Raw genomic sequence first — 23030 nt, forward strand, 5'->3', positions numbered from 1 at the left:
ATATCTGACATCCCATGGCAGGGCATCCTAAGAGGCAATCTGCACATGCAGACTGTCCAGGCAATTTTTATGAGAGTTCTCCACTAATGAGGAGAGTTCAGAAACAATGATTCCTTCAGAATCATATAAAATTAACAAAATTAGTATTATATCTGCAGTCATTCTGGGAAGGACTAGAACTGATGAAGGACTTCAGGTACGCATATACTAAGTTACAAATTCAAGCATTTGCGTGAATAGCAATGTGCCTGCAATTCAGTAATGAATGTATATAGCTATTAGAATATCATACAGGAAAACAGGGAGGTGTGGGAGTGTGTTATTCTTGGGATTTTATGTGGGGTTTTCCTCCTGGTAAGAAAGTCACATTCCTTAAAAAGAAAGATTACCGCTAGTTACTGCTTAGTTGTTTTGACAGTTCTTACAATTTCTCTCAGTCATATAAGTTCAAAAGTTTACACTTCAAAAGTTTGTATACAATGCCTGTCAAAGTGAGATATATGACAGTTGTAACAGAAACCTGTAATTTCCTAAATCCCCACATTACTCCGGTACACCTGCTTATTAGGGAAGTATATGCAATGAGGAAAACAAAAAGCCAGAGATCCTTCCACAGTTTCACTGCTGTCACTTAAGCACTCTCAAGGTCTATTTTAGTCCAAAGTAAAAGTCTTACTGCCCTATCAATGACATTTAAAATCTTCTAATTAAATAAGATGCACACACAGAAAACAGCATCATTAGAGTGTAACCTTTCCCTAAACTGCCCTGATTTAATCTCTAGAATGCAATCATTTATTATTCACTAGAAATTATATCACAGCACACATTTTAATACGATTTAAGTGCCATTACCTTAAACAAGGCACAGTTCCTTACTATCATTCCAACAATTGCAAGGTAGCATTTTTTCTGTAACTTTTTGCCTTTAAAGACTTCCAAATGGCTTAAACAAGTTAGAGGGTGGCACACATGAATTCTTATTTTTAAGGAAAACAGTTCTGATTATGCCACATATATGTGTTAAAAATGTAAATTGTGAATTCACTGACAGCTGTAACGACTTCAAAAAAATAATTAAAACACACACAGCATGTGTGTTAACACGTACACTCCACAGGAAATTGTTTAATTTTTCACGACAGTGATACAGAACACTTTTTGAAGATTATTTTTGTATTATCAGTCTGGTTTTATAGTTACCAATCTGATTTTATAGAAACACTTTTATTATACAAAAACACCCTGCCAAACGGACTCCTTTTTCTGAGAGAGATTTTACTTACGCAACTCTTAGAGTTTCTAGTCGCCAAAGGGAACGAGCATGAATTGACACAGCACCACCTTCATAATGGACAGTTCTGAAAACCAAGAAAGGCAAAGACTAAATGTCCAGCTCTGTTGGAAGAATTCATATTTGTTTGATCATTTAACTGCATCTCTCACTTTCAAACTGCCAAAACAATTACTGCAACTGTCAGATTCAAAGGTCATCAGATTTAAAACCAGCTCTTACCAATTAGACCTTCAGACTTAGTTGCACAAATTTTGTTTTACTTGTCTTTAGCATCCATTATTGTGATATTCATAACAACAGGATTTATACAGTGTTTGCTTAGACATCTATTATAGTGTTTTAAAGACAGAGAATCAAGGGGAAAAAAAATAAAAATCAATAGCCTGATAATTCCAGTATTTCTAGATTCTACCAAAAAACAAACATCAAAGGATGATAAAGATCTGTGATCAACGCATACATCTCACAAGAAAGGCAGTGGTTTCTCAGAGCTTATACTATTAAAATAATCATGCAACTTATTACATTGAATTATGTAAATTCACTCATTTGGCACTGTATTTCACTATCATAGCACCAGAAGTTTCACAACCACACTGATACAGTCTTCACACATCTGTTAACATCTGAAGATGTTAACAGCTTCCTATTTCCAAATTTTAATATGTAACAACCCCTCTAGTTCCTGCATATACCCAGAAATCTAAGTGCTTCTAAGAAACAGTTAATTAAGCCCAAGAAAAAGTTGGGGTTTTTTTCCTACATTATTCTACACACAGGTAAGTCACCTATATTGGATCCACAAATGGTTTAGATTTATTGTCACCACAAGCCAGGTAACCTGGCTTCTCTTCAAAATACACACTGAAGAATGTGGTGAGTATTAAGCACCACCACTCTAGATTTAGGCAGCCATTCTTTGGACTGCTTCCTGCCTGCACCTTTATTTCTGGCCTAAGACACTGCCAGAATTTAAAAACCTAGGCCTTTCCTTTGGGAAAATGAATCAAGGAGTCACTTATGCAAAGGAGTGCTGACACTCTGCTTATCAGCTCAAGCATGTCAGGGAATACTGCCAAAGAATGGCCTAGTTTTACAGAAGAGCCTTGGATTGAGTAAATAGTGTGATCCTCAGCCAAGATCAGGAACTGCCAAAAATAGCCAGAGGAATATTAACTAATAGCCAGAGGTAATATTAATATTGAAATTGTAGGCATTTCCCACTCTTTATTAGAAGCAACTTTTCTGAGGACCACAACTTCGGAATCAGATACCTAGTACTTACTAGGCTTTAGCTTCCAAAGTCCTCCTGTGGATGTAACACAGAGGGGCTGAATGCTTAGCATGGAGGAAAACTCAGCATTGAAAGAGATGCTTTAAAAGAAATAGAAATTCTAAAATAGTTAGAATATACGTCTCAGTATTGTCAATAATACATGAAACTACATGCTAAAATTAATCTTGGAATATGGTAAAAAGTATTAAGGAAACACACACTCACAGATATAGCAAATGTATGAAGACAAATTATACAGGGGGAAAAATAAGTCAAAACACAAAATAAGCGTGCCTCATGACAATTACAGAACCACTCACACTGAATATTTCATGACCCATGTACAAAGAGAAACTCTGGCACATGCTCCATGTACCAAAAAGAAGTTATAGGTGTATATGTAAACATGTACGAAATCCTCCCTTGACCTTATATCCAGTATTTTCTCCACATATTGTCTTAGTTGTTTGCTGGAATGCTTGTGGTGCCAGGAGCAGCTGACAGATATTAGTAAGTCTTTCATATCTCTCTCACAGAAGGGAATGAAATTCAAAGTCAATCTTATTTTTAATTGAAATTGACCTTCATTAGTATAGTAAAATGCAAATGCTAACCAATCTTGCATTCAACTGCTTTTCTGTTCAGACACTTTCCTCTTCAGGCATTTGTTCAAATTTTTGTTCTGCAACTAACAGACTAGGTTTATGTTGTGACATCTAAACAATTACAGACCAGATGTCACCCGGGGGGGGTGGGGTGGGGTGGGGGGGGGGGGGGGGGGGGGGTGCGGGAAGCGATGCAGGGGAGGTTGCAGGCTGCGAGTTGTTTGTTTCAGGGGACTAAGGGGAGGTTGATGTTTTTTATTTAAGGTCAAAACATTCTGATTATATCCTGGCTTATTTCAATATGAGCCTCACTAAAAAAAAAAAAATGCATTCAGAATTCTTGCACTCCCATAACACAAAATTTAACAATTTTATTCAGCAGCTTTAAAGTCATTAAATATATGAGAAATCAGGTTGAAGCAAAGGCTTAAATTAATCAGAATATTTCATTTTTAAGTTGGTACCTTGTTACTTTTCAGGGATGAAGTTCTTTCTCACTATGGAAACCTGGAAGCTGTCACCAGTTTCTTGGCCTGAGTATTCTTTTGAAGCTAGCTTTGGATTACATATAGGAGTTGGGTCAGTGTAATTTTAAACATCTAAAAACCCTCCCAGTGTGAACTTAAAAGAATGGCTTCTCATGGGTGAAGTACGGAGTTTTTTTTAATGTGACTGTCCATGCATTGTTTCCTTTCTCTATTCTTTCAAAGGAGAGCTATCAGTCTTGAAAGATGAGAAAATGGGAAAAAGATAGAAGACAAGAAATCCTAAACAAAAACATGAAATAAAAAAGATCTGAGAACTGTCTCTAATTTCCATATGAATGAATGAGTACAGTAGCAACAGGAGCTAAGGCAGAACAACAGTGATAGCACTTGAGGGATAAAAGTCAACAAGGCAGCAGCAAAGCCTCAGCAAAAGGATAAGGGACAGCAATCTGAAGGGAGACTGAGAAAGAGCTGGAGACTGGAGGGCTAGAGATCAAGGATCCTGACAGGAAAGTGAAAGGAGAAGCCCAGAGATTTGGGTTAAGGATGGAGCAGCAAGACTTTGTATAGGCAGGAAAGAAGATACATGCTACAAAAAAACCAAGCTGGCACAAAGCACTAGAATAGAACATAAGGTCTTGTCTCTTTTGCTAGATATTGTCTGCTCTACCGAAAAGATGGTAAAGAAAAGGTAGCTTTGAATAAAAGATCTCTCTTCTTCATTGAAGGGCATGCCACTTTAGCATGCATACCAACCATTGCCCCAGACCAGCTCAATAAATTCATAATCTATGCCATCTCATACATTTTTATCCTAAGAAATCCAAAGTTCATTTTTAAATCCTTTCATTAAAATAAATCTAGTAAACTGCTCTGAGATTGCTCAAACCAAATTCCTTAGAACTTGCTCTATATGAAACCATTTTTTGATAGGGTGTGCCTCATTTCTTTTTATGTGCTCTTGACAACAGCTCAGTGCTGAAAAGAAAGTATGACTCATAACATTTTAATCCTTCCCAAACCAGACACTGGTAAGCCATAGCAGATACTGATATTACTAAGTCAACCGAAACATTGGTTTTAATGACACGTAAATAGCCTACAAAAATTCTCTGACTATCAAAGAGATACTACAGATTCACATTGATAGGATGGAAAAAACAAAATTTCAAGGCGTGAAGTGCACAAAAGACACACGTTACTTGCCAAACAGTAGAGAAAACCAAATTACAAAAAAAAAAAATAAAAAATAAAAAATTTGTGAAATTATAAATAACGTAAATGCATGAGGAAAGTACAAATAACAGCAGAAAAAAAGAGGGCAACAAGAGTTAGTCTTCCCCTAGATAGCTCGGGATGTGTTATACCTTCTGAGCCATAGCCATAACACTAATATCCCTGACCTTTCTTCCTATTCTTTCCAAAACACTTTGCATATTCTGCATTTATGGAACAAGGGTATTAACTACATTTATTCCAAATTAAAACACCTATAAGGAATTCAGACCCTTTGAGAATTTTCAGTTCATCTTTCCTATAAACCTTAATCTCGTTAATTAGCTGGTGTAGTGAACCTTTTTTTGTCTGCCCCGTGACTGCAAGTTAAATTTAAAACCTCGTTCTTTTCCTGCCTGTGGCGCGCACCTGTTTAACTCCCCTAAACACCAACAGCCACTAGAGCTGGAACTCGCCACCGCAGCGGCCTCCCCGCGCTCGGGCGGTACTTGCAGCACCACGGACAGCGCCCCCACCCGCCCCGCGGGGCGCCGGCGGGAGAAGATCGCGCTCTCGCCGCCACTTCCCAGCGCCGCTTCCCAGCGCCCTCCCCTCCAGCTCTCCGGGACGCCATGGAGCGGCAAAGCGGCCGCGAATATCAAAAAGAAAGCTTGATATCTGAATCTCTCATCTCCAATTACAATAACGAATTAATTACACAGGTTTAAAATAAACTGCCACATACCAAAACCCCTGGAGAATCATTATTGAATTCATATTATTTTAAAGGACTGTCGAGCAGAAAGAGGGTAATTATTTCAGTGAAATCCACTGACTACATTAAATGCATTAAATGAGGTTAAAATAAATTACGCTACATGACACTGTTTTGATACTGCAGAAGTGGTCTTGGTTCAAGAACCTGCAAATCCTAAATTCCATAGCAAGGAAATAATGGTGTAAAACTCAGTAACTTGCAATGAATCAGGTGGCCATAAATACCGTATAAATAACACAACAATATTGTACCTGGATTGTACACAAATTAATAAATCCAAATAAGATGTCAAAGTTCAAGTTAAAGAAATGGTTCCCCGCCCTTCAGTGACAGGTAAGGCTCTTCTGGTTTTAATTTGAAAAAAATCAATCACTAAATAGCTCTATGGATTTTTTTCAAATTTATTTATAAAAGTACAACCATTACTATTCAAGGCTTGTGGGTTGTTTTGGGCATGAGGGAAAGGCTATTGATTTATGCTGCATGAAAACTTTCCAAATTCACATTTCAGTCATAAATAATCCTTCACACCCACCAGATCCTAGCCTTTCTGGGGTACCACAGACCTCACCAGTTCATAATGCCATATCAAAGTGTGCATTTTACCTGTCTAAAAAGAATGGCATGGAAAGGAAAGTAAAAAGGAGCTGGATTGGCCAAGTCACATTGATTTCGATCATCACTTTAAAATCCTGTCTATCAATTTCTGAGACTAACACAAAATGGTCAATATAATTTACAAAACCCTTAACGTAACATGTTTTACTCAAAGAAACTCTCAAAGGCAGGAATGACAAAACTGCTTCTCAAATTAGGCGACACATGTACATTCCCTCATGAAAGTCTATTCTGACTGGATGGTTTGAGAAAGTGGAGTTTGTTCTACCTCAAGCGATACTTTGGAAAAGTCAGAAGCATTTTGTTCTCTCTCACAGGTAATTTCTTTCTCTAACAATATATTACTGAAGGGTCCAAATTGCACTTCAGTCATCACTATAAAACAAATATTGCAAATCAAAATGCAAATTAGTTGCAATGGGAACATTCACAGCCCCCTTCTACACTGGGAACTATAAAAACTCACAGCCCTACTCCTGTGTGGACTTTAAGTTCTAAAAGAATATGAATGATGATGGTATAATAAAGAGCAGGCATCAAAATCCAATCATAAAAAAAAAAAAATTACAGATTTCCACTGTTATCTGCCTTTAGTTTTTGGTGACTTTTAAGTTGAAACAAATAAAAAAAAATTCAAAGTAATCCAAAACTCTACAGTCATGCAAAGTACTGTATTAATAACAACGTGATATTTTTATAAGAAAATAAATATGACATGCATAACACAACAGTGTCAAAAATGTAAAATAATTCCTCTTAATTGAACAGTAAAAAAGGGAGGCTGTTGACTGATTCAATTCTGATGGGGGGAAAAAAATCAGCTTGTTTATTGTAACACTTTTTTAAATCTTTGCTGCACAACCTGAATTTATTATGAACATTTCTTGCAATTTTTTTTAATGAAAAGAGTGAAACAATTGGTAAAAAATTTCACAGAAGCACTTCAATGCACACCTGCTCTAAATACCAATTTCCACCATAATTAGAAAAAATTTATTCATTCCTTTGACATTATAAATTCACAAGTGAAGACTCAATACTATATTTACCAAATAAGGGTTTAAAAAATAAAAAAGGTGTCACAATTTCAACAGGAAAAGATGCCAAATGAAAGCAAAGACAATTTCAAGGTACCTGTAGTAAAAATAGTGATTTAAATTTTCTGCTGGATAATTGTATACAACGGCCCTGACCAAAAAAAAAAGTATTAAAAATTATTAACGAATTTCTCATGTATGAAACAGGAAGCAAAGGCTGGGAAAGGAGACTATGCGATCCTTTGTTTCAAGAAAAAAAATACATAAATCAAGGAAACCCTTGTGGGTTTCCCTCATTCCCATACATAGAACTGACAGACCACTTCTGTCAGCTCACATGCATGAGCCAGGCCACAAACCACGTGGGCAGAGAGTGGAGGAAAAGGAGTGAAGATAAATACAGACTCCCAGCTACTGTGCTGATGCAGAAGTTTCCCTTGGCTTTGAAGATAAATAAAATCAAAGTAACCACCTGAAGAACACCAAGGTGATTATACCATGGCTTCTCTTGTATATCTATATCTACATTTATTCTTTAATCTACCTGGAAGTGCTTCTGAAATTTGAATGGAAGAGCTACAGAAACAGCACTGCAAATTTAGGTCTAGCTTGCTACAGACTGCTAAGGCATTTTAAATAATAAAAACACAGTTTAAGGATTCTATGCACAAGGCTTTAAACACTGTCCTTAAACCAGCAACATACCTAACTAGAATGTGCAGTAAATTAAATATAAATTCAGTAAAATTGCACATACTTAAACTTTTGCCTTTTTTGTTCTTTATGTGGGTAAGGGTGAGTGAAAACTACCAGGGTCATACCCACTCTATCTGTGGTGTTTTAAACTCAATACCACTTTTTTTCTAGTTTAATATCAAATAAACCAACATATTACCACAGATATCTCTATTTGCACTGCTTCCAAATGGAATGCTTTTTAGTTACAAAGTAAACTAAGTCTAGCAACTTCAGGGTGAATCTACTTGAAACTACTTCTCAAGGAAAAGTACATTTCTGAGTGTATAGGAGCCCCCCAGCCTAGAGACTTCTGTGTGGTGAATAAGCCACTACCATTATTAAAACTTGTTTTAAGGTTTCTGATTCTAGCTAGGGGTTTGGGTTTGTTTTTGGTTTTGGGTTTGGTTTTTTTTTTTTTTTTTTGGGGGGGGGGGGGGGGGAATAGTTCTGACAATAAAATCCTATTTTACTATTTTTCTTGAGTTACTACTGCAAGAATCTGTTTAAATCAGTTGTCCGAGTCTCCCACTACACAAATACTCAAAGTAATCTTAAACTATTTATAGTTCAGAGATGTAATCTTCGAATACTGTCTCACCAGTGTTACATCAAGACCCTACTATCATTACATAAAAGGCAGCATTATCAGAGACAACTCAGGACTTCTCAGCAATTTTGAACAAATTCAGCTGCATAGCAGCAGCAGACCAGTTCTGCCATGTACCATCTTCACTGGGAAAGTAAATGCACCAAGACACAGCAGCCATGGCAACAGGTAGCCCAGGCACTTTGCCTCTGTGCTTACTCCCGTCGTCCGCCTGCATTTGCTGCTGCCAGGACAGAAGGTACATACTGCTGAGACAATACACCACCACTGTCTACAGAAGGCAGAGAGCAAGGGAGGAGCCACTGCTCCAGCAGCCTGCAGCCCCACAACAGCTTCCCTTCCTTCCAGAACTGAGAGGCCATGGCCAGAAGACAGTACAGAGCGAGATGTGCATGCAAGAACCAATGCTATGGCCACCCATTACTGGCCAAAGGAGCTTTCTGAAGCTCAGTTCTTGGATGAAGGGAACAAAACCGTCCTCCTAACCAGTCTCTCACCTTGGGCAAACACCTGTTTGGCCTGTGTAAAGAGTTGGCCCTGAACATTGCTCTTTTCCACTGCTCATTGTGCAATTGCATCTCACCACTCAATAACAAAGTCCCTCTTCCAAAGATATAGTGATTCCACCCTACCTTCTAGTGATAACAGTAGCACAATTTAAGGACCGCATGGAGGGACACATAAGCTCAACAACTAACCAAGGAAACACAGTATACATTCAGAAAAAAAAGCAAGACAGAAGAGAATTTTATGCTTTTTATATGACTATTTCTGTCACTGTACTAGGCCTCTTTCAGTGCAGATCTGGATGATCTCACTTCAGAGGAAGCTCTGCTACGTACTGTAACCGTGAACACAGTATCTGCACTGTCACTGTATTGTAGGTCTCTGCTGTGCTAAATGCTGTTCCACAAGATTATAAACAACTTGAGGATGTGTGTTTTATTTTGGACTTCTGGTAATCTTTGAAACACTTTTATACTCAAATTTGTGTAACTGCATCAATGTTCTAAGAATAGAGAAAAAACAGCAACTATTTTTTGAAACTGCCTAGAAGGATCCTTCACATCAAAACAATTTACTCATTCCCAGGATTAGATACCAGGTGACATTATAGAATAAAACTGTTATTTTAGGACTGTCTGATCTTTTATTTATTTGAAAAGGCATAAAGAGGAAGCCTTTGCAGAAAAACAAAAATGAGATAGAGGAATCAGTGAGTCACAACAGAGATGGAACTTCTCAGGGTTCCTTTACACTGCCATTCTGCAGAGCAGAGCTGCTCTTCAGGCGTATGCTGGAACAAAACAAACCATGCACAACCATAATAATCTATCACCAGACTATTTCAAAAGGCAATGAAAGGATAATATGGAATTATTATATTCCAAATACATCATACTTTACAATGCCTTATGTGCAAAAGTTACATAACAAATTAAAATGAAAGACAAAAGAATTTATCTTACAATTTCGTACCTGCCAAAATTACCCATATTTTTTAAATATAATTCTACCAGCAGTTAAATACCACCCATCAAAATAAGGTATGTAAACATACTGAAAATGGAAAATAGCCACAAATTATCTTTTAGATATTACTTTGAATAGACAAGAGTTCTAATTAGAGATAGAAGTATAGAGGTTTTATGCAATAACTAAATTTACTACTAATTTAAGAGAAGAAAGTGTAGGGCACACATTTATACCTGACTCCATAAAATTAAAAGTAACCATAGACTATATTCTAGGTTTATTAGTAAAAATCATTCAAAATATTTCAGAAAAAAAAAAAACAAACTTCAGAAACATAAAAACCTCAACTTATTTTTATTCTGTTTGTTTATTAAAGAAAGCTCCTGAACCACAAGAAAATTTCAGGAGATCAAATATGGTTTTTATGAAGCACTGAGAAGCAATGTTTCTCAGTACCGCTATCAGGAAATGTAAATACAAAGACATAGGTACTATTTGTTGTCTACTAGCTCTGCTTCTTTTGGGGTACAAGACTGATGGGGGAAAAGGTAGACAGTGCGGAAAGACTAATAACAATCTGGCCTGTTTACAGCACTAGTCTGCATAAGTAATGATCCCTATTCCCCCCATGTTATAGGACACAAAGATGCATTATGTGAATGCACAAGCAGATCAAATGAATTTTTTCTTAACTTGCAACTCCAAGCTCCTTTACTGTGGTTTATACATAATTTTAGTCTTGTTGAAGAGAGACAGATTTTTAGTGTGTTAAGGGTTAAATTTCATTACTGAAGTGCTTGATCATCTTATAAATCTGCAATTACACTGCGACTAGAGGTTTTTAAATGAATTTTTCAGGATTTAGATTGAAGAGCAAACACTATAGGATCCTATTTATTTATCATCTTATCTTTTCATCACTTCCAGGGTGAGGGTAATAATAGCAGCAATAAACTCCAAGCTGTAATGGATCTATGAGGAGAAGAAGAGGCTGAGGGGAGACCTTATCACTTTCTACAACTACCTGAAAGGAGGTTGTAGTGAGGAGGGTGTGGGTCTCTTCTCCCAAGTAACTAGTGACAGGACAACAGGCAACAGCCTGAAGTTGCGCCAGGGGAGGTTTAGGATGGATATTAGGAAAAATTTCTTTACTGAAACAGTAGTCAAACATTGTAACAGGCTGCCCAAGGAGGTGGTGGAGTCACCACTAAAGTTAAAACATGGACTGATTACACATTAAGTCTCAGCATTTTGAAATATATTCTGTGTTCAGAAACTATTTGTCTAAACAGCCAGGAAGGGCTGGCTAACAGCTGCATAAGAAAACTCAAGTTTATTTATATTGAATTAATATTTAATATCTAAAATATTTATATTTAATTAATAATTAATATTTTAAAATTCATAGCAGGTTTTTGCTATGTTTTATCAGAGTTTCCAGTGTCTTGTTTCTGTCTTTACTAATAAGAATAAAATAGAATAAAAAATGTATTTCTATTTGCAAACCAAGAAAACTCATTTGGAAACGAATGAATAGCACTTTCTTTGTCATGGAAATTAAGCTACCCAATATGCTGCATTAAACAAACTATTCCAAAATCAACACTACCATTTAGCAATCTTCAGGCTGAAGGTAGGAATAAATCATATGACACTGTCCTACTATAAAGAAGCTTAGGGCATATTTTATTCGAGCAAATAAACAGGACTTTGATTCACCTATGTAATCACTCCACTGAGACACACCACTTTCAGTGCCAGTCTTCTCACCATTTGGATTTATTAGTCAACTGAGACACACACATACTGAGCTGTCATTGCTTCCCCACTTCCATTTCAGGATTCCTTCAGTCAAGAAAATAACTATAAGTTAAGATCTAGACTACCATGAGAGTTGCATCTGAGATCAACACCCAGATGAGTAGCCTTGAAGGACTGGGCAGTAATTTTAACATACCCTCTCCCAAGGAATTTTTTGTGATTACAGAAAAAAACAGCAGTAAGAAAACCAACACATTTCGTTCACAGCATTTTTAAGTCAGTAAAGATGACAGTAAGTTATCAAAAATCACTACTGCTTTTACACCTGGTAAGTGAAATCAGACTTGAACAATACTGAAAAGAAAGCGCAAGAGGCTTACGTCCAAAGTTCATCTCAACAATATTCCTTCTTGCAATATGAGTAATACATCTCATCACAATATTCTTCAAAAATCTGCACTATCAGTGACACTTAATACTGATTCAGCAACATTTGTTATTATTCTATTATAAGCTGGAAACCTACCTTCTTTGTTCTTCTCCATGTTCACCAGAAGGTACTGTCAAACATTCGTCCATGTGACCGTGCAATAACCTCAGAACATCCCCTCCTATCAGGTATCCTTGAATAAAGGGAGAAAATCAAGTGCATTTGTCTGAATGCGGCAAAACGTGAAACTACAGCTCAAACTGTAATAAATACTATCAGTTTTATTTCATTTTTTTCTATTGGTATTTTATGCTACTTTAAAAAGCAAGTCAGAGGAAGGAGAAGATATTTTGTACACTGGGGAGCCAGAAGTGAGAAAAGCTCCAACTAGGAAATGGTGGATCAGGAGAAAGAGAGCCAGACAGGGTATTCTACACAGTTAGTGCAACTCAGAAAAAAAAAAACCTGATCCAATGGAAATGAGGAAACAAGTACTTCCCTCCCAGATTACAACAGAAAAAGTGGGAGACTTGTCCACTTCACCTACTCACTTTTGGGTTTGATTTAAGTTAAGGATTCTGGTTTACATACTGACAAAACAAAGATTGATTTAGTTAGCTAGTTAACTTTAAAATCCTTTTTGGCATCTTTGGAAGTTTTCTGTAAGGAAAACTTCTGGGAAGATCCACTCCAAGCTCTGTTTGACTTGAGATTCCCAATCTACAATCACAATTTATTTGGACTCCAAAGGGAAACTCCTATACTGCCTATACCTCTGCTGCACATGCAGGTTCAAAGCTGAACACTTGGCTCTAAAGCGTACAGGAACAAATATGTGTGTTCACAAACAAAGACACAGAACACACATGTAGCACCACAATATTCGAAAGCTAGGACATTGCAGCTAGAAGCTGAAAATAAGGCATAATTCTAAAGTAAAGACATTAACAATTTAGATGCTTTTTCATCAGTCTTTTTGCATCAGAGAAATGACACTAAAAATATAATTTTACACTATCCGACAAATATTGTATTACAATCTAGTAACTGAACAATACTAAGACTTAGTGGATTTTTAAGTGCAATTCAATGGTCTTTTTTCAGTCTGACATGCTAAATGTAAACACTTGTTCATTTCCTAAACTCATCTTCCCTTTGTGCTACAACTGGTTAATATCAAATTCCACATTTGAGCAGGATTTGGTAACATAATTCCTTGGGTTTAGTGTTATAACAAAAAGATTTTTTTAAAAAATACTGTTGGAATACTATTCTGAAGCTATGTCTACACTAACAATTAATGCTGTGCAAGTAAGACAGATCTGTATAGGGAAATCGTACTGAAGACCCAACAGTCACACTGTACACATTTCACAGGTTTATTCTGAAGCTACAGGAAATCTTTTTCCTTAATATATATGAGGGAATATTTCAGGATATATTTTTTAAAACTCTGAAATCACTATCAAATCAGTACTTATGCATCCAGTTTTAGCACTGAATTTTTAAATTCTTGATTTTGACACAGAAGGCTATGTCCAGGTAACTGCAGTTACATATGTTAATTTCTACATGGACCTGTGTCGATATAATTCTGGAGATGTTCTGCGCCGAGTAGTGGTTTTGGTTGTGATGGTTTTGTCTGGGGTAGAGTTAATTTTCTTCCCAGTAGCTAGTAGGGGGCTGTGTTTTGGATTTGTGCTGGGAACAGCATTGATAACACAGGGATGTTAGTTGTTGCTGAGCAGCGCTTACACAACGTCAAGGCCTTTTCTGCTCCTCACACCACCCCAGCGAGTGGGTGCACAAGGAGTTGGGGGGACACAGCTGGGACAGCTGACCCAAGGGGTATTCCACACCATACGACATCACACTCAGCATGCAAAGCTGGGGGAAGAAGGAGGAAGGGGGCGACATTCAGAGCGATGGCATTTGTCTTCCCAAGTCACCGTTACGTCTGACGGAGCCCTGATGTCCTGGTGATGGCTGAACGCCTGCCTGCCCATGGGAAGTGGTGAATGAATTCCTTGTTCTGCTTTGCTTGTGTGCACAGCTTCTCCTGTTCAACTGCCTTTATCTCAACCCATTAGTTTTCTCACTTTTACTCTTCTCATTCTTTCCCCCATCCCATTATGGCAAGAGTGAGCAAGCAGCTGAATGGGACTGAGTCGCCAGCTGGGGTTAAACTGCAACATGGTTTGGTTTGGTTTGGTTTTAAAGTGCCCTCCATCAACTTCACAGTACAGAATCAGCAGAATTACTCGATCTGACTCTAAAGACCTATTTTGACTTAAACAATAAACTCACTTCTGCATAAGCCAGTTTTGCAGAAATGCACATAAAGAGAAATAATTTTAACTACCTCTAACAACCTAGTTCATTTTAGACTATTTATCCATTATTTTCACTTGAAAGTAATTTAGTTTAACAGAAATGTTTCACTTAATCTATTTTTAATGGGTAGTTTTGATTAAGAGAGGGTATTGTAGTATATTTATCCCTATACACTAACATTTTGTTTATGAAGATGACAAAGCATTTTGCAGATACTAACAATATTAGCTTTATTTTCCTCTTCCCTCTTTTTGAGCCAGTTTTCTCCAATTTGGCTGTAGTTTTACTGAGGCTTATAGAGTTAAGGTCTTACACACTAAGCGTCATATTCACTCTCCCTTCACCAGAAGACAACTTTGATTACAGGAACATTTGCTGGTTTTGCTAGATTAAGGCCTTTCCTCTAATTCTGTCTGACACCATCCAGCTGATCTCTAGAAAAGATACTGCTTGTCAAAGATAATGTGTATACCTGAGAAAAGTGAAAATGGAAAGGCATAGCAACAAAGAACAAGCAAATATGCAGAGAAATGCACAGCTGCTAAAATCATATTACATCATTTTCACATGATTTCCTGTGGGTATGAGTGCATAACATGACACTATATCATTGTGGACTTCTGTTTCCCAAACAGCCAGGCATGTCTCACTAATGAGGATCACCAACCAGAGAGATGTGGCATAGCACAAATCTGAGTCTCAGGTAGTAAACTGTACTGGGATTATTAACATGAATGCCACACCAGTGCTGCCAGCAGTGGGAGGACAAGGAAAATGGAGTTTACAGGAAGGAGCAACAGGTTGGAGAGAAGAAGGTTTTCTCCTCTCAGCAACAGAAAGGTTTTCTCCATAAAGTTTAGGACACCGCTAAGCAATGCACTAGCATTTTTTTAATAACAGACTGCACTAGAAACCATGTCAGAGAATGTGACAAATGATTTTTGTAGTCTAAAAACACAGTGGGTATATAGAAAAAAGCTGTTGGCAACGTTGTTGCTGAAATCTGAATGTGCAAAGCTGGTGCAAAAGCATTCCACAATTGTATTTTAAAATACACCAGATAAAAAGAACTGATGTCACATTTCAGTGTATTGCCTTCTCAAAAAATAGCAGCCAAAAATCCCAGGGACTAAGAAAGAAAGGACCTGCAGCTTTAATCTTCTTAAGGCTCTATTACAATACGTACTCAGAACAATTATTCTGTAGGAAACCAGAAATCATTAGGCTTCACATCGTGACAGACTTTTCAGAAAAAGACAACTGTTTTTTTCTTCTTCTCTCTGAAACCAGCACAGCATAAATTCAGGGATCCTTGTACTTTCATGTCAGAAGTTGCCATTAAAAAAAAATCCTTCCTAATTCCTAAATAAAATAAATACATTTTGAAACTGTACTAGCCTGTCACTATCTGTATTTCCCCTTCTTATGTTTTTCTTCCCAACAATACGCCCCCCCCAAAACCATTCCCAGTCTTAATTCCTAGGATTTCACATCCTGCTTCCAGTCCTCTTGCCCATTTTTTACTCAGTCTCAGGAACATGTAATCATGACTGCGTACATCAGAATAATGTGAGATAATATTTTAAATCAGGACCAAAAGCCATTTAAAAAAAAAAAGTTATGAATGTTATCATACCTTTAGAAAAATGAGATTTGAATAAGCCGTTCAGTATTCAGAAAAAGTTACGTAGAAAACTATCAGTGTCACTTTCAGTATAGCTTTCCCTCTCTTTTCAAAACACTTGCATATTTGTTTATTGGATTTAATGTTTACATAAGAGAAACACATTCCCACACTTGGCAGAACAATTTGATTTTTCAGATATTTCATTTACAATCAGTCTTTTGGTAATTTAAGTTGAATCAAATCTTACCTTGGGCAACTTCACTTCCTGAACTGATCGGTGCTACACTCCAGAGTGTCTGCTGGAAGGCTGCATCAACATGTAAGCTACCATTGCCATAAGAGAGATGCTAAAACCAGGAAAGAGAGGGGCTTTTATTTGGGGTAGTTAAAAATCTCATTACAGAATTCAACAACAGAATTAAACATTTTCTGTGTCTTTCATACACAAACGGCTCCTATTGACTGTATAAGTAAACACAAAGTCCAACCTGGGTACTCTTCAAGGGACATTAGAACTAAAGCTCGAATAACAACAGCACATTTGCCTCAGAGACATACACATATGGCACAGAATCGTCTGCTGTTTAGGGTCTTAGACCATAGCAAACACTCTGAAGAACCAGTCATTAAATTCTTTACACAGGGTTCTTTACACAGGTGTTCTTCCTTCTACATGCAATGGGATTTCCCACAAAGTTTGTACACTGGGATGTGACATTAATCTGTATTTCAAGTGTAACTCGCCACTTAATTATTTCTTGTTGCCCCCTGGCTTCCTAAAACTGCCATTAGATCAAAGAAATCAAGTAATCAAGTAATTGACTTTGTAAGGTACTTAAGGGAGTTCCCAAAAAATATTCTTGCACAGTTTTCATGATGCAAGCAAATCTGAAACGATCTTTCCCTGAAAGGCTTGATTCCTACCTAAGCATTCAATAGATGCTCTTCTTTTACTGTGTTACTCCCTATCATCCGCCAGTGTTGCAGGTCGTTACAGTAAGTGCCACAGGTACTTTCTCTTCTCAGAATTCTCTGTGTGTGTGTGTGTGTGTGTTCCAACTAGTTCACTGACATTATTGCCTCAGAAATTCAATCTCAAGGCATCTTATCTATTGCATGTATGCAAAATCCTTTGTCCCACACAGCCAGTCAGTTCCATTGATACACTGTTAGTGCCAAATAACATAATCTTAAATAAGATTATGGAACGAAGCGTTCTACAAATAGCAGCTACTTTGAAGTATACTTTTTCTCCTACCACATAATAATTTTTCAAGTGCAGTAACATTTAGACACTTTTAACAAAACTTTATTTTAAACAACTGGACAGTAACTTTATACTCTAGTACTGGTCTCTGTTGCCATATGTTGTGACCAGCATTAATACCCTTCTGGGTAATATTATTAACCATGCAAAAGACAAAAATTACAATGGAGGTCAGAAGGGGGCAGATTCCCAATGACATGTGCAGAATTCTTCTGTCTTCCTGCCTGCACAATCTTCTAGCTGTACACAAGAAACAGTCCACCAGCTCATAGAAGGCTCCCGTAACAGCCAATGACATAAAAAGTAAGAGATCTCACAAAAGCCATGTTTCCCCTGCACCAGTGTCATTCAGCATATGTAATGGATGATGTTCAACAAATGGAGGATGTTCTTACTTTACCCTTACTGCAGTTACACAACTTAGTCAATGGCAGTCCATGTTGAGAAATTACAATACCCAGCACACCTCCAGTCCCATTCCTGCCTTGTGGGCCTTAATTTTGTTCAGCTTCCTCTGAGATCACTACACAGATTCTAGTTAGGGACAATGAGCAATTCAGCCAGTACAGTGAAGCAGGAATATTACTTTTTGAGGAAAACATGTTATTCAGGGCAGGCAAAAGAGGAAGAGGATAACTCCTCTGTCATTTAGATCCACCATCAACAGAGCACTACTTGTAACTGTGTGCTTTGTACATGTTAATGTACTTATTTTCACACACAATGGTATCAACTGAATAAGCATTCCATTTTATAGACAGGACACTGAACAAAAACATATTGCTGACATTTCTCTTCAGAGCACCTGTTGTTTTTATCCATTCATTTGATTCCAGTTGCAGCTCTGATTACAACCCAGATGTCTCGAGCTGAGTCACCAGAGAATTATACCTTTAAAGAGTATGATTTAAACCACCTAATACAACACATGACTACTACAGCAGAGAAATTGAGAGCATATCTCCACAATTCTCTTCCTTCCTTCATTTCTCTAGCTTGCTTTCTGCATCATTCATTTTACAATTGAAGGCAAGGGTCCTGACATTTACAGTTCCACAAGCTATGGTGTTCATCCCCTGAAACCATTCATAGCAAACAATGAAATGAATCTTTGACCCTGTAGAGAAAGTACCCTTTCAATGGATATTCAAGGATTCAATTACATCAAATGCATATAAAAAAAAAAATCCCAACAGATTAAAGATGCGAGTCTTAATCCTGGCATTACCTAACTTTCCAGTGCTACACATTACAATCACAATGTTGTTTTAAAGCAATCTGCTGCCTGTCTATAACTTATTTGGAGCTTATCTGCTTGGTTTTGTACTTTCAGCACAATAAAACTATCAGAATGAAACAAATTCCATAACGCAATATCCAGGATGTAGACATGAATCACACTGATGATGAACAACCTCCATACCTACTACACAGAACTTTACTAGCTGGCATAACAGACTATCTGGCAGAAGCAGCAGGTTGCCATCATCGACAAGGACCACATGTGTAGCACATGGCTTTCAGGTATGCAGTAACAACATTTGCAAAGCAGAAATATGTTTGGTTTAGGAATCCTGCTGTCTATTCTAATCCTGGTATGGGACTTCACCACTACAGGAAGGTCCTTCAGCCTTCTATCTCACCCAAATAATATCTTTTCTGCACTGGTGTCCAGGCTCAATCAAAAAGCTAGGTTTGTCTTCCCTACTAATAGACTAATAATCTCCTAAACCAGCATTAAACCTGCCATAGGTTTTTAATCACTTTTCAGAATTAAATTATGGTACTTTATAAATACCGGTTAAGACTACAGTCTACAGGCAGCTTCCCAAGGACAGAATCCAAGACTCAAATCTCCTGGAGTACTACAAATTTCCCAACTGAACTTACTGTCACGTAATAAACTCTCTAGGGCTCTGCAAAAAAGTAACACAATCGCATCTCTGTTCCTAGGTCTTCAAGAACACCACAATGTATTCAAGCTCACTGAAGCGCTTAGGAATCAGATGGTAATTTCCACAAGAACCCTTCAGCAGTGATTGCAGCAGCATAGTCGCATTTGCAATAGCTCTAAATAACTAGATTATATATTTCAAATTTCACAGTCTGCATCAAAGTTCCTGTTCTCCAAAATATACGTGTATGCAAAGAGAAAAAGACAGAGAAAGGAAAACTTCTTCAGGCTTCCTCTTGGCTAAGCTGTGTCAACACTGACATCTCATCTAGCAGTATCTATTTCTATCTGTACTTTACATTATGATGTCTCTGCCGTCAATCTCAGGCCATTCCAAATAGTGAGAATAGGAAAAGAAAAATAATACAGAAAGTTTATTTTCTGGTACATTTTGAGACTGCATACAAGGCAGAACACCTCCCTGAATGCTTAAGTACTGCATTCAACAGCATCATCAACCACACTGCTTCAAAAGTTAGTACCAGCTGGTGCAGAGATGGAGGCTACAGACATGATTCAATTCAATCTATTTCTCTTCTGTACATGGAGATTCTGACAGCCCTTGCTATTTCCCCTTTCTCTCTAACTGTGTTAAAATTACTACAACGATCAGGACACAGAAGCAGTTTCAAACCGTTTACACATGTATCCTCAATGACCCAATAACATCTGAGATGCTCTAAGTCTTGATAGAACAGTTTGGGTTGGAAGGGACCTTAAAGACCATATAGTTCCAACCCCCCTGCCACGGCAGGGACACCTTCCACTAGACCAGGCTGCTTAAAGCCCCATCCAACCTGGCCTTGAAACCTCCCAGGAAGGGGGCAGCCACAGCTTGTCTGGGCAACCTGGCCCAGTGTCTCACCACTCTCACAGAAAAGAACTTCTTCCTAATATCTAAGAAGGTAGGCCATCCAGAGGGACCTTGATAGACTGGAGAGCTGGGCCTCTGCAAACCTCATGAAGTTTAACAAGACGTGCAAGGTCCTGCACCTGGGTGGAGGCAAGCCCAAGCACAGATACAATTTGGGCAATGAATGGATTGAGAGCAGCCCTGCGGAGAAGGACTTGGGGGGGGCTGGTAGATGAAAAGCTGAATATGAGCCAGTGATGTGCACTCGCAGCCAAGTCAGTCAATTGCATCCTGGGCTGCATCAAAAGCAGCGTGGCCAGCAGGTCGAGGGAGGTGATTCTCCTCCTCTACTCTGCTCTGGTAAGACACCACCTGCAGTGCTGCATCCAGCTCTGGGGCCCCCAGCACAAGACAGACATGGACCTGTTGGAGCGGGGCCAGAGGAGGGCCATGAAGATGATCAGGGGGCTGGAGCACCACCCCTGTGAGGACAAGCTGAGAGAGTTGGTGGTGTTCAGCCTGGAGAAAAGAAGTCTCTGGGGAGACATTATAGTGGCCTTCCAGTACTTAAAGGGGGTCTACAGGAAAGATGGGCAGGGACTCTTTATCAGGGAGGGTAGTGATAGGATGAGGGGTAATGGCTTCAAACTGAAAGAGGGGGGATTTAGATTAGCTATTAGGAAGAAGTTCTTCATCCTGAGGGTGGTGAGACACTGGCACAGGTTGCCCAGAGAGGCTGTGGCTGCCCCATCCCTGGAAAGGTTCAAGGCCAGGCTGGATGGGGCCTTGAGCAACCTGGTCTAGTAGAAGGTGTCCCTGCCCATGGCAGGGGCGGTGGACTAGATGATCTTTAAGGTCCCTTTCAACCCAAACCATTCTATGATTCTACCCTCTTTCAGTTTGAAACCGTTACCCCTCGTGTCCTATCACTACAATCCCTGATAAAGAGTCCCTCCCAATCTTTCCTGTAGGCCTCCTTTAAGTACTGGAAGGTCTCCAACAGACACCATTCCTATGACAGGTACACAAGTGAGAATGCATGATTCAGAGTGAGGAGGAGCACTTCATACACTTCTCTACCTTTCCTTAGTCAGTCTGAGGCAAGGCAAAGCAAAACTGGAAGATGTCCACACTGGAGATATTTCTATCTTGGGAAAGAAGTAAAAAGTACATACCTGTATATATAACAAAAAAAGCCAAACCCTACAAAACCAAAAACAAACGAAGCAAAACAAAAACCAACCCAAGGCAAAAAAAAAAACAACAAACCAAACCAAACTATACTCCCTTTCTTTCTTTTAATTAGGAAGGGAAAAACATTCTGCATAAAAAAAAGAAATCTATGAATTAGCAAGCTTCAGCAAAAATCCAAAGGTTAAACTAGATGCACTGTCTCTAGAACCAAAAGATAACCACTTGTTATATTCCTGCTTACCAGGTGTCAATCCTATTAAAATTTATTATCTGAGTCAGTGAAAAATCATTCTGTAACACTCAGTATTATATTGACACTGTCAAAATAAATGAAAATATTCTGTCACAAGGAAGGGAAAGAAGTAGAAGTAATAACTGCATCTGTGTAAAGTTTTTATATCGTATAGAATAAACATGGGTAAACTTAAACTGCAGAACAAAACAAAACAAAACATAAAAAAATATAAGTTTTGACTCAAAGTAGGCAAAGCCCAGGAAACTTCAGATGGGTTTAAAGTTCTACAAAGTCCTGGTTTCTTTGCATATCTCTGAAGCAGTTTATACAGTTGTTCAGCAAATCCATAAGCAAAGAGAGTTTTTCCCCTGATAAAGAAAGAGAATTGTCAGCACTATACTAACCAATTTCAGTCCCTCCACTCGGCATAAATGTACCATCAGCAAGGGAAAAGTAGTAGCTAAAACCCACAGATAAACAGAAATTACCATTACAACTCAGCCATCGAGAATCAAGTCCACTATCAAACAGCTGACAGCAGGTAAATGCAGGTGCACAGCAGAAAAGCATAAGGATCCCACACAGGGTAGATGGGGGTAGCCTGCATTCCCCCTCTTTATATTAGCTTTCCTTCTGCACTATAAGCAAAAAAAGCCTGAAGCACATCAGCTACTATAATTCCAAATTATTATCATTTAGTATGATCCTATGATTAGACACAAGAGCTTTCATTAACAAAATATTAATTTTACAGAAGCAAGCATCAAAAGTTAGAAAATGTCAAACAAGGTAACCTATGGAAAAACTATGGCTGGTGGTGAATGCATCATACTATAGTCTCCAATGGCATGATCCTGTACAATTTTTTCCAAGTGCTGCTTCATTGTATTTACAGGATAAAGGAGCTCACTTCATGAATAGCTGCTCCGTGCTTTTTCTCCTCAATCTTCAGCCTGTAGTCTCATGCTTTATTCAATATAGTCAATTCTTCAAAGCTTTGAAAAGAGAATTATTAATTTCCTCATAGGCTTCTCCCTCTTGCTAACAACAACTACAGCATTTCACAAAATATAACAAGTATTAATGAATTCATTTTCTGACAACCCCAAAGGAGTAGCATTATAGATCATTTTCCAATGGGGAGCAGAAGTACACAGATTACAACAAAAAATTTTCATTAATCCAGGTTGTCCAAGTTGAAGTGACAAGGATCTGTTTAATTCCCACTGTAGACTGCATT

General features: G+C 38.1%; 1 protein-coding gene across 1 annotated transcript in view; it reads right to left on the bottom strand.

Moving 5' to 3' along the window:
• Positions 1-23030, bottom strand: part of RYR2 (ryanodine receptor 2) — a 323964-nt gene that overhangs the window by 228550 nt on the left and 72384 nt on the right. The window contains exons 9-11 of the mRNA XM_086460401.1: positions 16535-16634; positions 12423-12519; positions 1287-1361 (exon numbers count right to left, since the gene is read on the bottom strand). Coding sequence (XP_086316527.1) covers positions 1287-1361; positions 12423-12519; positions 16535-16634 — 272 coding nt within the window. The remainder of the gene's footprint in view (positions 1-1286; positions 1362-12422; positions 12520-16534; positions 16635-23030) is intronic.

The sequence above is a fragment of the Leptosomus discolor genome, chromosome 2 (genome assembly GCF_034619465.1).
Source record: "Leptosomus discolor isolate bLepDis1 chromosome 2, bLepDis1.hap2, whole genome shotgun sequence".
NCBI classification, from domain to species: Eukaryota; Metazoa; Chordata; class Aves; order Leptosomiformes; family Leptosomidae; genus Leptosomus; species Leptosomus discolor.